Here is a 15,112-nt window from a genome sequence, read left to right as displayed (position 1 = left end):
TGCCAACCAATCAGCATCCTCTTCTCCTGTAGTTCAAACTGCTGTGATCGATTGAAATTTGGCATTCTTGCACATGTTCTGATGAGTGCAAGACGAAAAGCTTCAGCAACATGCCTCTCTCTTCAGCAATGTGCAAGTTCTGTACTACCAAACGACTGTCAGTCAATCCTGTTGAGTGCATCTGACCTGCTGCACAACACTACAACTGAATGAGACACCATGGGGCGAGTGGGGCAGCCTGGCAGATCTTACTGGCGATCGAAGAGTAAGCAGATTGGCAGTGATCAGAGGAATGACTGTGGGGGTGGGGCGGTGGGCCGTTGGTTTTTTCCGGATGGTTCATCTGGAATGAACCTAATGGCATCCCACCATCAGCATCAATCTTATGAGGGAAAAGCGACTCAGATATGTCCACCAGCACATTGCCTGGTAGCCAATTCTAGCACTCAAAGCAAATTAGAAGGTTCTGGAGACACCGGGTGCCAAACCCAACTAATATTCCTCTTCCATTTTGGTTCAACTCTTGAGATTGGCATTCGGGGGTGCTGAATCCCATTGAGTCAACTGGCAGCCAGCTCGAGCAGACCGTCTCAAGAGATCTTCTAGGCCTAGGGATCTTGAAGTTGCTTATTGCCAAACTGAAACACAGCTTATCCCAGGCAGACAGGCTGGATGGATGGATAGTTAGTTATAGATATTGAAGAAAAACTTTCATCTTCAGCCATAGCTGTGTTGTTAAACTGAGGCCCCATCCGCCATTTCAACTGACTGTTCAATGTCCTATGGAACAAATTGAAGATGAGCAGTCTATCTGAGTGTCCTGACCAACAGTTTTCCCTCAGCCAATTAATAAAATACATAAAGCTAGTCTCAGTAATGGTGACCATGAAACTATCATCGATTGTCGTAAAGACCCAGCTACTTCACTAATGTCCTCTAGGGAAGGAAATCTGCCATTCTTACCTGATCTGGCCTACATGTGACTCCAGACCCACAGCAACGAGGCTGACTCTTAACTGCTCTCTGAAATGGCCTCGCAAGCCATTCAGCGGTTCAAGGCGGCAGCTCACCACCACCTTCTCAAGGGCAATTAGGGATGGGTAATAAACGTTGGCCTAGCCAGCGAAGCCCACATCCCATAAATGAATTTTTAAAAAGCCACTCAGGTAGTACCTAACCACTAGCACTGTGGGTGTTACCCGCACTAGGTGGACTGCAGCAGTTCAGGAAGGCAGTTCACCACCACCTATTCAAGGGCAATTAGGAATGGGCAACAAAACTGGCCTAGTCAGCGACGCCTACAGCCAATAACAAACATTTTTAGAAAATATTACAGCCAGGCAGCCTGGTGTGCCGAACGTTGGGAGGTTTGTGCTTTGCATAGATGGCAGCTCAGTAGTCCAAACCTATCAAACACATTAAAAGATGGCCGCCCTGCTCCAACCCATCTCCAGAGGACAGGCCCCAAGCTGAATCCCTCACTGAGCGTGAATGTGCAGGTGCAGTCTGGCAGTCTTCCTGTTACAGGCCCTTAGCAAAGCTTCGCTTCTTCAGACAGGGACTTGGCTTCCCTCCAAGCTGTACCTCCTTCAGGACATGGCAAGCGGCTGACAGCATCTGATGCGTTTTACATAACTTCAATACCTGTAACAACGCTTTTCTCCCTGCTTGAGGCAGTAGTCAAAAGGCCAGTCTGCACAAGGCTGTGCTTCCAGCTCATGCCATCGCTGAGCAGAGTGATCAGATCAGGATCACTGGGCAAAGGTGCGAAAGGACACAAGAGTGAACATGAAATAGGTTCCCCGTCGAACCACAATAAATGCTGGTCATATTTATAATGCAAATAAACTGTGGGAGTGTCATTTAAATTGGAATATCTGCCTCTCCGCCCCTGCCCAGTGGCAGAGATCTCAGATTGAGAAGTCAGCTTGTTCAAAACTGAGAGAGCTCTAGCCTGATCCTGGGGGTCCCCAGATTGGATTACAGCAGGAGAGCAGTTGCTATACAACGGGGCAAAGCCACACTCCCAGAATTCCAGCTGGCAGCTAGGTGGCACCAGTGAGGCTGAGGCCACCTTCCCGCCCTGTTTCAGATCGATGCCCAAACTCTACCTGGTTCACTCACACGGCATAACAGTGACTCAAGGCACCCATGAACCAGCACCCACCTCGACCACATGGCAAATCCCATTATTGCCATGTCAACGGCTACCTCCTCACCTAAACCGATCAACCCATGGTTGACTTCCAGATTGTGTGTGTGTGTTGGGGGATTGGGGTGGAGGGGGTGTATTCCCATCTTCCAAAACCAAGTGTCCCAAATGCGACCACTTCCTGCCCTCCTTCACAGCCTTTATTATAAAGTTAACAATTGCAAGGTTTCAAGCCCCAGTTTATCATCCACCTCGACCACAACAACAGTGAAAACAGTGGAGAATGTCTCTTGGTTGCAAAACATTCGCCCTTTAATCAGGACCCTCGAGAGATCACTGAGCAGAAATCCCTCTGTGCACCCCCATTTCTGCAATTGTTGCCGCCTTAATCTCTGACGCCATTTAAAACAAGGTTTCTCATGGTAGGGTCAAAAAGCTTAATTCTGTTTTTCCTCCATAATGACAAGAGTGAGCTCTGAAGAGGCTGACAAGACCCACTGCGTAGAAAAAGGAGGTGCCCATTCAGCCCTCGAGCCTGCTCCGTGCCATTCAATGGAGTCATGGTTGATCTGGAACCTAACTTCATATACTCGCCTCTGCCCCATATCCCTTAATAAAATCTATCAATCATAGATTTAATGATCTAATGTCAACTGTCAGTTGTTTTTTTTTTTATTTACTGGATGTGGGCATCACTGGCTAGGCCAGCATTTATTGACCATCCCTAACTGCCCTTGAGAAGATGGTGGTGAGCTGCCTTTTTGAACCATTGAGTCTCTGCAGTGTAGGTACACCCACGAGTGCTGTTAGGGAGGGGGTTCCAGGATTTTGACCCAGCGACAATGAAGGAGTGGTGATATATTTCCAAATCAGGATGGTGAATGGCTTGGAGGGGAACTTCCTGGGGGTGGTGCTCCCATGTATCTACTGCCCTTGTCCTTCTAGATGGTAGCGGTTGTGGGTTTGGAAGGTGCTGTCTCAAGAGCTTTGGTGAGTTTCTGCAGTGCATCCAGAGAGATGGTACACACACTGCTGCCACTGTTCCTGGGAGAGAGTTCTAAACTTCCACCGCCCACTGCATGTAGAAGTATTTCAAAACTTAACACTTGAAAAGTTTGGCTCTAGTTTTAGATTGTGCCTCCTCATCCTAGGCTCCCCAGTCAGTGGAAACAGCTTTTCTCCAGCTGTTCCTATCAGTTCCCCTTATCCTGAAAATCAAATCACCTTTTAACCTTCTAAATTCCCCAAAACACAATGCTAGTTTGTATAGTCTTACAATTTAACCAATTGGAGTTCAGATACCATTCTGGCAAACTAGTCTGCACTCCCTCCAAGGCCAATGCATCCTATCTAAGGTGCAATGCTCAGAGCTGAACACAGTGCTCCAGGTATAGTCTAAGCAGGGCTTTGTATAACTGAAGCACGGTTTCTAACCCCTTGGATGCTAGTCCTCTAGACATCAAGGCCTGCATTCCATTAGCCTTTTTGATCACTTTCGTTGCCGGTCTGACAGTTTAACAATGTACATGGCTACAAGAGCAGGTCAGAGGCTGGGAGTTCTGTAGCAAATAACTCACTTCCTGACTCCCCACAGCCTGTTCACCATCTGCAAGGGGCAAAAGTCAGGAGTATGTTGGAATACTCTCCACTTGTCTGGGTGAGTGCAGCTCCAACAACATTAAAGAAGCTCGACACCATCCAGGACAAAGCAGCCTCCTTGACTGGCACCACATCCACAAACATTCACTCCCTCCACCACCAACTCACAGTGGCAGCAGAGTGCTTCATCTACAAGATGCACTGCAACAACTCACCAAGGCTCCTTTGACAGTACCTTCCAAACCCACGACCTCTACCATTTAGAATCACAGAGCACCACAGAATCTTAACGGCACAGAGGGAGGCCATTCGGCCCATTGTGTCTGCACCGGCTCTCCAAATGAGCCACATGACCTATTGCCATTGCCCTGCCTTTTCCCCGCACCCTTGCACATTGTTGCCATTCAAATAATCATCTAATGCCCTCTTGAATACCCCGATTGAACCTGCCTCCACCACACTTCCAGGCAGTTGCATTCCAGACCTGAACCACTCGCCGTGTGAAAAAGTTTTTTTTCTCACATCACGTTTGTTTCTTTTGCAAATCAGGGAAGGGAAAAGGCAGCAGACACCTGGGAACACCGCCACCTGGAAGTTCCCCTCCAAGCCACAAACCACCCTGACTTGGAAATATATCTTTGTTCCTTCACCGCCATTGGGAGTGATCCTGGAACTCAGCGACTAACAGCACTGTGGGTGTGCCTGCACCACGTGGACTGCAGTGGTTCAAGGCGGCGGCTCACCACCACCTTCAAGGGCAATTAGGGTGGGGAACATATGCTGGTCTAGTCAAGCAACGCCCACATCTTGTGAAAGAATTAAAAAAGAGGACTCCCAAGTTCCTTTGGACTCCACTGTTTCTAGCTTTAGGCCAGGCAGAAACCCTCCAGTTGCTGGCAGAAAATGACAGAAACCAGCTACAGCTCAACATAAATATTACAGCAACGTTTGCAATAAATACCAGATGTTGTGATGAAATAAGCTTTAGCTATGAACAGGCCCTCAGTCTGTGTAAACATCGCTTTGAGGAGCACTTCACACAGCCTAGCTGGGAGGGAAAGAAATATTTCTAGTCCGCTGAACTTGGCAATGGACCCCGTCAGCTGAAGCAGTAACTGGATAACTTCCGGTCCTCCTTTATGTAGATTTGGTCATCAGACGTGTGAGAACCGCTGGATAGACTCCACACTGTGGTCCCCACACCATTTTCTCCCGGTCGCCCCCACTTCGAGGAAAGCGTCTGGTTTCTTATAACATCCCAGCAGGTCCCAGGGTGAGTCAGAGCCAACAGGCATTGGCTTTCCAAACCCATAATTCCCCCCATTCTGTGACATCCACCATCTAGGGAAGACAGTGGTGTAGTGGTAATGTCATTGGACTAGTAATCCAGAGGCCCAGGTTAATGCTCAGGAGACACGGGTTCAAATCCCATCTGGTGGAATTTAAGCTTAATTAATAAAATCTGGAATTGAAAGTAAGGGTGACCATGAAACTATCATCGTTGTAAAAACCCATCTGGTTCACTAATGCCCTTTAGGTAAGGAAATCTGCCTTCCTTATCCGGTCTGGCCTACACACGACTCCAGACCCACAGCAATGTGGTTAACTCTTAGAAACATGGAAAATTGGAGCAAGAATAGGCCATTTGGCTCTTCGCACCTGCTCCCCCATTCAACATGATCATGACTCTTAACTGCTGTCAAGGGCAATTAGGGATGGGCAACAAATGCTGACCTTGTCAGTGGCGTCCACATCCCACGAACGAAGGAAGAAAAAAAATAGAACAAGTTACAAACGTCTGGAAGCCGGAATGCCCAAACTACTGTCTTTGGGCTATCACTTAAATGAATGTTCCTGTTAACAACCTGTATACTCGTATTTATATAACATTCAAGGTGCCTCACAGGAGCAATATCTGACAAATTTAACACTGAGCCACATAGAAATATATTAGGGCAGATGACTAAACGCATGGTCAAAGAGGTGGGTAAGAAGTATCTTAAATGGAGGAGAGAGTTAAGCGAGGCAGCTCAAGCGGGCCTAGGCAGCTGAATTCACACCATCAACGGCGAAGATGAAAATCAAGGTTGAGCAAAAGTCGGATTTGGAGGGGAGCAGAGATCTCGGAGCATTGTAGGATCTGGAGGAGCTTACACACGTTATTCACATTGGCCATTAAGGAGAATTTAGGAACTGATTTGGTGTTGAGTTAGGGCGTTTCCTTCAGTTAGGGAGTTGAGCAAAGAAAAGACTACTCCCAAACCTCTGGGTCCACGAAAGTCGAAACAGATGTGGAAGCTGAAACAGAGTTGGTGGAATTCACGGTCAGCAATTTGAAACAAGCCAATCTGAAGAGTATTCACTACATTTTCACTATTCCCTGAAATTTTCCGGTTTTTTTTAAAGATGTGCCATGCCACTTGGTTCCAAATTCCGACTAATGGACAATCCCAATTTCAAGCACTGAAACCGCTTTGCGATTCAGATTTTCGAAGTTATTGCTCATTAATCTCTCTCCATATGAATGCATTCCAAGTGCCTGCATTTCTAATGGCAACTGCCTCTGTAATTACATCCTCTTGTCAGTAGAGGAGCCTATGGCAGGACAGTGCAATTACAACTTAGGAAACAGGAGCAGGGATAGGCCATTCGGCCCTTCAAGCCTGCCCATGACCAGTTTGTCACTCCAATTTCCATTATAAATGTGCATATAGGGATTAATAATGCAATTGTCAATGGTTGCCTTTCAGATAGGGACTGATTACATCTGTCCACTTGGTCCAATTATCCGCAAACTCAACTGAGCACATTATCCTTGGTCTGGACTCCATCACTAAAAGTTACATGTACTCCTCCCACAATGTGCAATGCCATGGGAGATGGGTTAGTGTACATAAAGGAGGAAGCAAATGTACAGAGCCTTCTGCCATCTCAGGATGTCCCAAAAATGGCTCTACAGCCACTCGAATATATCTGAAGCTAGCCACTGCTGCAGCATAGGATACATGGCAGCCAATTTGTGCACAGATAGATACTACAAACAGCAACCTAATAAGGACCAGGTAGTTTGCGTCCAGTGGTTTGGTCGATGGATAAACATTGGCCAGGACACCAGGGAGATCTCCCCAGCTCCTCTTGAAAATAGTGCCATGGGATCTTTTAGGTCCATTTGCAGGGGCAGACAGGGATCACTTTAACATCTCATCTGGAAGGTGGCACCTCCGACAGTGCAGCACTCCTTCAGTACTGCACTGGTGTGTTGGCCAAGATTTTGCCCTGAAGGCTCTAGAGTGGCACTTGAATCCAGAACCTTCTGAGTTAGTACAGAATAACCTCAGTCTGGGCTGTAAATTTCCAATGCTTTTATACAAAAAAAACAGAAGAGGAGGAGGTCTGCTATCCTACAGTCGACAGGCTGCAGTAATAGGAGTGCTGGGTGCTGTAAGCGGGGAGAGGTGATGTGAAATCATCAGGTGAACACATCAGGCAGTCTGCGATAAATTAAAGCAGAAATCAATTGCCTGCTCCTCCAACCACATACAAATCAGAGGAGCCATGAGAATTGGTGCTGAGTAAATCCATCTTCATTCACTGGCCTCTCAGTTCAGACAGTTTACCGACAGCAAGTGAAATATCGTAAAAACTCAGGCATCTTGCAGCACTGTGGATGGACGTGGGATTATCTGCAAAGGAGGCTCCCTTTGGTTTCTGATTACTGAGCCGGTCATTTATGATCAGATTGTGCCGGAGTCTGAGCAACTTATCTCCTTCCTCAAGTGCTCCTCATCTGCAGGCAACTGAGCAGCAGCTTCAGCGGGCAGAGGGTATGATGATCAAAGAGTTAGGAATTGGGCTCCTAAATCCCACGAGGTGGCAAGGCCGAGGAATTTTGGGAAGGAGCCTGAGGACGGGGATTGGGGGCGGCAGCAGCAGTAAAAGGTACAGATCAGCCACCATCTAATTAAAACGGCAGAGAAAACTCAGGGAGCTCAATGGCCTTGTCCTGCTTCTGTGAACACAGCCAAGCTAGAATTCTCTCAAGTACGATACAACGGAAGCCGTGCGTCAAGTACGGGGCCAAATAATGGGGGAGGAGGAAAACAGCACGAATGAACTAAACACAACAGGGATGGCATTCAAACCCCTCCATGGCCTCGGCCCTCCCTATCTCTCTAAATTCTTCCAGCCCTACAGCCCTCGGCTCTGGCTTCTACATCGCAAACTCCTTTAGATTCAGCACTGATGGCCGTGCCTTCAGCTATCGAGGCTCCAGGCCCTGCGTTTCCTTCTTAAATCTTTCTGCTTCTCTCTCTCCTCCCTCGTGACTTTGCTTAATGTCTACATCTAATGTACAACCTCCACCTTTGTGTCAATTTTGTGCCTGATTACACTCTGATGAAATGCCTTTTGCTCTATTAAGGCACTACATAAATGCCAGGTCTTGTGGCTGTCATAAAAATATAATAATTCACAATATTATTGTGATTTATTGTAAAAGTGGGTTAATAGTGGGGTTTGGATAGTTTCTTTTTGTGTGTGTGTGTGTGTGTGTGTGTGTGTGTGTGTGTGAGAGAGAGAGAGAGAGATTTAATTGAATTGGAAACAGCTGGTCTGGAGGCTTCGAGTTTGAAGCTGGGTTTGAAATGCTAAATACGTAAACATGGCTGACGTTTTAGAATGTGAGGTGCAAGGAAAATTTGCATTTTTAGATAAATTGGGTTAGTTTGAATTTCAAAGAGATGGTAAGATGTTACATCTAGCCAGAAGGAGCTAAGCTAAACAGTGTGTTTATTTCTCCCAAAGGTTTTTGATAAAATTAGTACTGTGAAAAGATTTGTATTATGAGAAAGGTAAAGTTCCAAAGGCATATCGGAACAATAGAATTTGCATTAAAAAGGGAGAAACATGTATAAAGGAGGTGAGGCTGTGTGTCAGAGGAGAGAAGGCATTCTAGGATCTAACACAAGTGTGAAAAGCCTCCAGCCTCTGTGGATCAAGTTGCTGTCTATAGAAACCGAAGCTGTGAAAACTCACTTTGAACCTCACTGTCCAGGGTATTGTGTTGCTTTGCCTGGGTCTGTTTAAATCTATTTGTTTTAAACTGTTGCCTTAATGGAGGTGTAACTGGGAGCCAGATTAATTAGGGGTTTTAGGAGTTTATTATAGTAGTAATTTGTAGGCCTATGTATGTACTTGAAATCTTTTCTGTCAATAAATGTTTAATTTCGTTTTCTAAAAACATCTGAAGTCGTGGTTGTATTATTACTTCTGAATTCAGGGCATACATCTCGAAATAAAATACAAATTGCAAAACAGTTGTGACCAGGTGATCAAGTTTCCCTCGTGGATTTGAACCACCGGGCACACGTCGTCTGCCACGTCATAACATGGCCCACTGGGTAGCATCCCTGCCTCTGAGCCAGGAGGTCTGGGTTTGAGCCCCACCCCGGAAAACTGATAGCTAAGGAAGGTGAGTTCATAATCAGGCCAAACAGGTTAATATCGATCTGCAAATCCTCCCAACACACGTCAATGGCAGGCGGTAAGAGCAGGAGATATTCCTGGTCAGCCATGTGATGCAAAGAACACTGGAGCCTCCACCATCAATATCCATAGCTTCAGGCTACAGCATGCATGTTACCACAGCATCGCGGGCTCTTTGGAGGGGGGTTGGCTGGCGTGGATCAGATTGGTGCCTCGAGCACGGGGTTCAATTCCGAGAGAATGAGGTTCGATTCCCATTCTGGCTGGGGTGGATTCGGGAACTACCACCCCTGCCCTACCTGTGATGGAGGTCATGTGCTGTGGGTCGGACCCGCCTTTGTTCAGGGAACTGAAGATGATGATGATATAAATGCAAGTTGTTGCTGCCAGTTGTTAAGGTATTAAGCTGTGGCTCGGTGGGTAGAACGTGCTCGCCTCTGAGCCCCAAGATTCCAGGTTCAATTCCCACACCAGGATCCGAGGGCAAAACTCAAGGCTGACACTCCAGTGCAGCACTGAGGAAACCCTGGACTGTCAAAGGTGATGTCTTTCAGATGTTAAACAGAGGCTCCATATGCCCTCTCAGGTGGATGTAAAATATTCCAGGGGGCTCTCCCAAAGAAGAGCAGGGTGTTTTCCCTGGTGTCCTGGCCAATATTTATCCCCAAACCAATGTCAGAAAAAGAGATGATCTATCCAGTCACTGCCACTTTGCTGTTTCCGGGAGCTTGCTGTGCGCAAATTAACTGCCACAATTCTGACTTCACTATAAATGCATTCATTGAAAAGTACTCATCAAAACGGAAGGGGCTTGAGAGGGTGGACGCTGAGAGGTTGCTTTGGCTGATCGGAGAATCTAAAACACGAAGGCACAGTCTCAGGATAAGGGGCCGATCATTTATGACAGAGATGAGGAGAAATGTCTTCACCCGAAGGATTGAGAGTCTTTGGAATTCTCTCCCCCAGAGGGTTGTGGGTGCTCCATCGTTGAACCTATTTAAGGCTGGGATAGACAGAATTTTTTTGGTCTCTCAGAGGACCAAGGGGTACAGGGAGTGGGCAGGAAAATGGAGTTGAAGTTCCAAGATCAGCCATGGTCGTATTGAATGGCGGAGCAGGCTCGATGGGCTGAATGGTCTACTCCTGCTCCTAACTCTCGTGTTCCTGTGCTTCTCTCCTGAAAAATGCTGTACAATTGCAAATCTTTCTTTGTGTTGTGTCTGAGCAGCTTGTTGCTGAAGCATTAGGTGGCGCTACTTGGTTGAGCACTTGTCTGAACCACACAAAACAATCGATTGAGGCTCTTTGAGAAATAAACTCACAGCTGTGGGGCACAAGGGGTTTTGCATTACTCACCGTTAGAGGTCACTAAGCTACTGGAGCAGTACAACACTCGTTGACTGTACCATACTGGGAATCTCTGGCAGACCTGAAAAGCAAAGAAGAGGAGGTTTTAGCGTGAGAAGGATTACCCATAACGTACACCATGATCCTCATCACACCCAGCCCCAAGAGTCCCACTGAGTGAATCAACAATGGATTCATGCAACATAGAACAGGCACTGCAGCAGCACCAGTGATGTGTTGGATAATCACAGGCAGTGCTCTGGGTCGTGGGAAATGTAAACAAGAACGCAGAGTAGGACTGCCGACTCTCCAGTCCTTCCAGGGCTCGGGGGTCTCGTTTCAGAGTGGGAGGTATGAAAACGCCTAAAACATAAACCCATGTCTCTGATTGTCGAGGAAATACGAGGTACAAGGGCATGAGAGGTAAGAGTAGGCCATTCGGTCCATCGAGCCTGCCCTGCCATTCACTAAGATCTGAGCTGATTTGGGCTTAACTCCACTTTCCTGACTGTGCTGCATAATCCCAGGCTCCTCTGTCGATCAAAAACCTGTTTAACTCAGCCCTGAATATATTCAATGACCCGGACGCCACTGCTCTCAGGGGGAAGAGAATTCCAACGGCCCTTTGGGACAGAATTCCTCCACATCTCTGCCTTATACGGGAAACACCTTATTTTTAAACTGTGCTGCATCTAGAATCGCCCAGGAGGGAAAACATCCTCTCAGCATCTACCCTGTCAAGCCCTCTCAGAGAATGTTATACGTTACAACAAGATAACAGGGAAGGTTGGGGGGCAGGGAGGCAGGGGGTGGGGGTTGATGCTGAGGAAGAAGCTGAGAGAGAAGAAAATTATGCACCAATCAGTTCTGGACTCGGCCAAGAAATCTGTGCGATTAAAACTCTCTCTGTTCGGGGAGGAATGTTTGACCTTAACATCTGTGGAGCTCCAATCATCCTCAGACATTATTCCTTCAAACATCATTAGGCTGCTCTGAATACTGCTGATCATGCACATCGATTATCAGGATAATGCAGCAAATCAGTAGCTGACTAAGAGTGTGGGATTAATGAGCCCAGTGTAAAACGTGCTTTGGTGAGGAGGGGTCGGGTTCAGGAAATGGCTGGAAATGAAGTCATTGTACATCTCAGCGGTCAAATGTATGACAACAACAGCAAAAAAATTCTTCTCATTGACCCAAAAAAAAAGGTCTACTAAGAGCCTGGTATTGATACAATATCCATTTGGGCTCTGACTTATTACTAGAGAGCAATCTTACAATCAGCCTGGCTCCACTGTCCGCACTCTCACCCAAATCGAAAGGCAGCAGGTTCAAAATCCACTCCAGAGATTTAAGCACAGAATAGGCTGACATCCCATCGCAGTACCGAGGGAGCGCTGCACCATCGGAGAGGCAGTACCGAGGGAGCGCTGCGCTGGCGGAGAGGCAGTACTGAGGGAGCGCTGCACCATCGGAGAGGCAGTACCGAGGGAGCGCTGCACCATCGGAGAGGCAGTACCGAGGGAGCGCTGCACCATCGGAGAGGCAGTACCGAGGGAGCGCTGCACCATCGGAGAGGCAGTACCGAGGGAGCGCTGCACCATCGGAGAGGCAGTACTGAGGGAGCCCTGCACCATCGGAGAGGCAGTACCGAGGGAGCGCTGCACCGGCAGAGAGGCAGTATCGAGGGAGTCCTGCACCATCGGAGAGGCAGTACCGAGGGAGCGCTGCACCGGCAGAGAGGCAGTATCGAGGGAGCGCTGCACCATCGGAGAGGCAGTACCGAGGGAGTCCTGCACCATCGGTGAGGCAGTACCAAGTCGGCGCCGCAGAGGGGCAGCGCTGAGGGAGTGCCTCGCTGTCAGAGGGGCAGCACTGAGGGAGTGCCTCGCTGTCAGTGGGGCAGTGCTGAGCGAGTTCAATACCATCAGAGGGGCAGTGCTGAGGGAGTGCCACGCTGTTGGAGGGGCAGTCCTGAGGGAGCGCCACGAGGGGGGCAGTGCCAAGGGAGTGCCACGCTGTCGGAGGAGCAGTGCTGAGGGAGCGCTGCGCTGTCGGAGGAGCAGTGCTGAGGGAGCGCCGCGCTGTCGGAGGAGCAGTGCTGAGGGAGCGCCGCGCTGTCGGAGGAGCAGTGCTGAGGGAGCACCGCACTGTCGGAGGAGCAGTGCTGAGGGAGCGCCGCGCTGTCGGAGGAGCAGTGCTGAGGGAGCACCGCACTGTCGGAGGAGCAGTGCTGAGGGAGCGCCACGCTGTCGGCGGAGCAGTGCTGAGGGAGCGCATGCCATCGGAGCAGTGCTGAGGGAGCGCCGCGCTGTCGGAGGAGCAGTGCTGAGGGAGCGCATGCCATCGGAGCAGTGCTGAGGGAGCGCCGCGCTGTCGGAGGAGCAGTGCTGAGGGAGCGCCGCGCTGTCGGAGGAGCAGTGCTGAGGGAGCGCCGCACTGTCGGAGGAGCAGTGCTGAGGGAGCGCCGCACTGTCGGAGGAGCAGTGCTGAGGGAGCGCATGCCATCGGAGCAGAGCTGAGGGAGTGCTGCGCTGTCGGAGGAGCAGTGCTGAGGGAGCGCATGCCATTGGAGCAGTGCCGAGGGAGCGCCGTGGTGGGGGCAGTGCTGAGGGAGTGCCGCGCCGTCAGAGGAGCAGTGCTGAGGAGGGGCCCCACCGTCGGAGGGGCAGTACTGAGGGAGCGCCGCGCTGTCGGAGGAGCAGTGCTGAGGGAGCGCCGCGCTGTCGGAGCAGTGCTGAGGGAGCGCATGCCATCGGAGCAGTGCTGAGGGAGTGCCGTGCTGTCGGAGTGCCGTGCTGTCGGAGTGCCGCACTGTCGGAGGAGCAGTGCTGAGGGAGTGTCGCGCTGTCGGAGGGGCAGTGCTGAGGGAGCGCCGCGCTGTCGGAGGAGCAGTGCTGAGGGAGCGCCGCACTGTCGGAGGAGCAGTGCTGAGGGAGCGCCGCGCTGTCGGAGGAGCAGTGCTGAGGGAGCGCCACGCTGTCGGAGGGGCAGTGCTGAGGGAGCGCCGCGCTGTCGGAGGGGCAGTGCTGAGGGAGCGCCGCACTGTCGGAGGAGCAGTGCTGAGGGAGCGCCGCACTGTTGGAGGGTCAGTGCTGAGGGAGCGCCGCGCTGTCGGAGGGGCAGTGCTGAGGGAGCGCTGCGCTGTCGGAGGAGCAGTGCTGAGGGAGCGCCGCACTGTCGTAGGGACAGTGCTGAGGGAGCGCCGCGCTGTCGGAGGAGCAGTGCTGAGGGAGCGCCGCACTGTCGTAGGGGCAGTGCTGAGGGAGCGCCGCGCTGTCAGAGGAACAGTGCTGAGGGAGTGCCGCGCTGTCGGAGGAGCAGTGCTGAGGGAGCGCCGCGCTGTCGGAGGAGCAGTGCTGAGGGAGCGCCGCGCTGTCGGAGGAGCAGTGCTGAGGAGGGGCCCCACCGTCGGAGGGGCAGTACTGATGGAGCGCCGCGCTGTCGGAGGGGCAGTGCTGAGGGAGCGCCGCGCTGTCGGAGGGGCAGTGCTGAGGGAGCGCCGCGCTGTCGGAGGGGCAGTGCTGAGGGAGCGCCGCGCTGTCGGAGGGGCAGTGCTGAGGGAGCGCCGCGCTGTCGGAGGGGCAGTGCTGAGGGAGCGCCGCACCCTTGGAGACGTATCATTAAAGAAGAGGCCCCCAAAACATTAAAAAATCAAACAAAAGTCTTCACATAGTTACCAGGCCCAATAGAGAAAAACAGAGTCTAATAATTATCGTAAACCTTTCAATGGATGGACACCCAAGCGTCATGTACATCACACACGTCTTTCTTAGACTTAAACGTGTGGGACAATGGGCAGCAATACTCCCGCCACCCGCCCAGATCCATCACAATTTTTCTTTTGTTCCAGCCAGGTGGTGTCCCACTCTGGAAGGTCCTCTTTAAACGCACTCAGCCAGGTCTTCTTTGCCCGGCCTTGGGCATCACTTTCCATCTGGCGGGCCCACGCAAAGCTATGCAACACGTTTGTGCTCAAATATTTGGGGTTCTGACGAAAGGTCATCAGCCTGAAATGCTAACTATGCTTCTCTCTCCAAAGATACCGCCAGTGCACTCGCGGTTTTGTGTATTTGTTTCTAGGTTTCCAGCATCTGCAGTACGTCGGTAATGTACATTTGCTGACATACGCACAGAATGATTTGAGTATACACGCACGAGCAAACAGTCTGCCCAGAAAATTACTTCAAAATCAACTGTGACAGTGGGTCGTGGGGGGCCACAGGTTTTCTGCCACGGAAAGTGCGAATGAGCAGACAGATGGGAATTGCCTCTCACTACACTCGTGACAAGAAATAATAATAAACCTGGTCTTATTTAAGGAAGCAGCTGTGATGCCCGGGGAGGGGGGAAGACTCTAGGCAGTGTGGGTGGGACAGCCCACATGGGCCGAATGGTCTTCCTCACCCGCATGTGGTGGGTGGTAAGTGCAATTTTATTGGGTGTTGCAGGAGTTCTGCATTTCCTCGACAGCATGTACCCCACCCCACTGGCTGTTTCCACTTGGTTAGTGGTCAGCGGCCCTGTCGT

At 50.3% G+C, this 15,112-nt stretch overlaps 1 protein-coding gene across 2 annotated transcripts in view; it reads right to left on the bottom strand.

Annotated features, from left to right (window-relative positions):
* mcu (mitochondrial calcium uniporter) overlaps positions 1-15,112 on the bottom strand; it is a 141,993-nt gene that overhangs the window by 21,883 nt on the left and 104,998 nt on the right. For both annotated transcript variants that reach the window (XM_078530959.1, XM_078530960.1), the window contains one exon: positions 10,592-10,664. In XM_078530959.1, the coding sequence (XP_078387085.1) occupies positions 10,592-10,664 (73 nt within the window). The remainder of the gene's footprint in view (positions 1-10,591; positions 10,665-15,112) is intronic.

This window comes from Cetorhinus maximus, chromosome 27 (genome assembly GCF_964194155.1).
Source record: "Cetorhinus maximus chromosome 27, sCetMax3.hap1.1, whole genome shotgun sequence".
Classification (NCBI taxonomy): Eukaryota; Metazoa; Chordata; class Chondrichthyes; order Lamniformes; family Cetorhinidae; genus Cetorhinus; species Cetorhinus maximus.
Note: the sequence above shows the minus strand (reverse complement) of the source record. Positions and strands in the feature narration are given on the sequence as shown.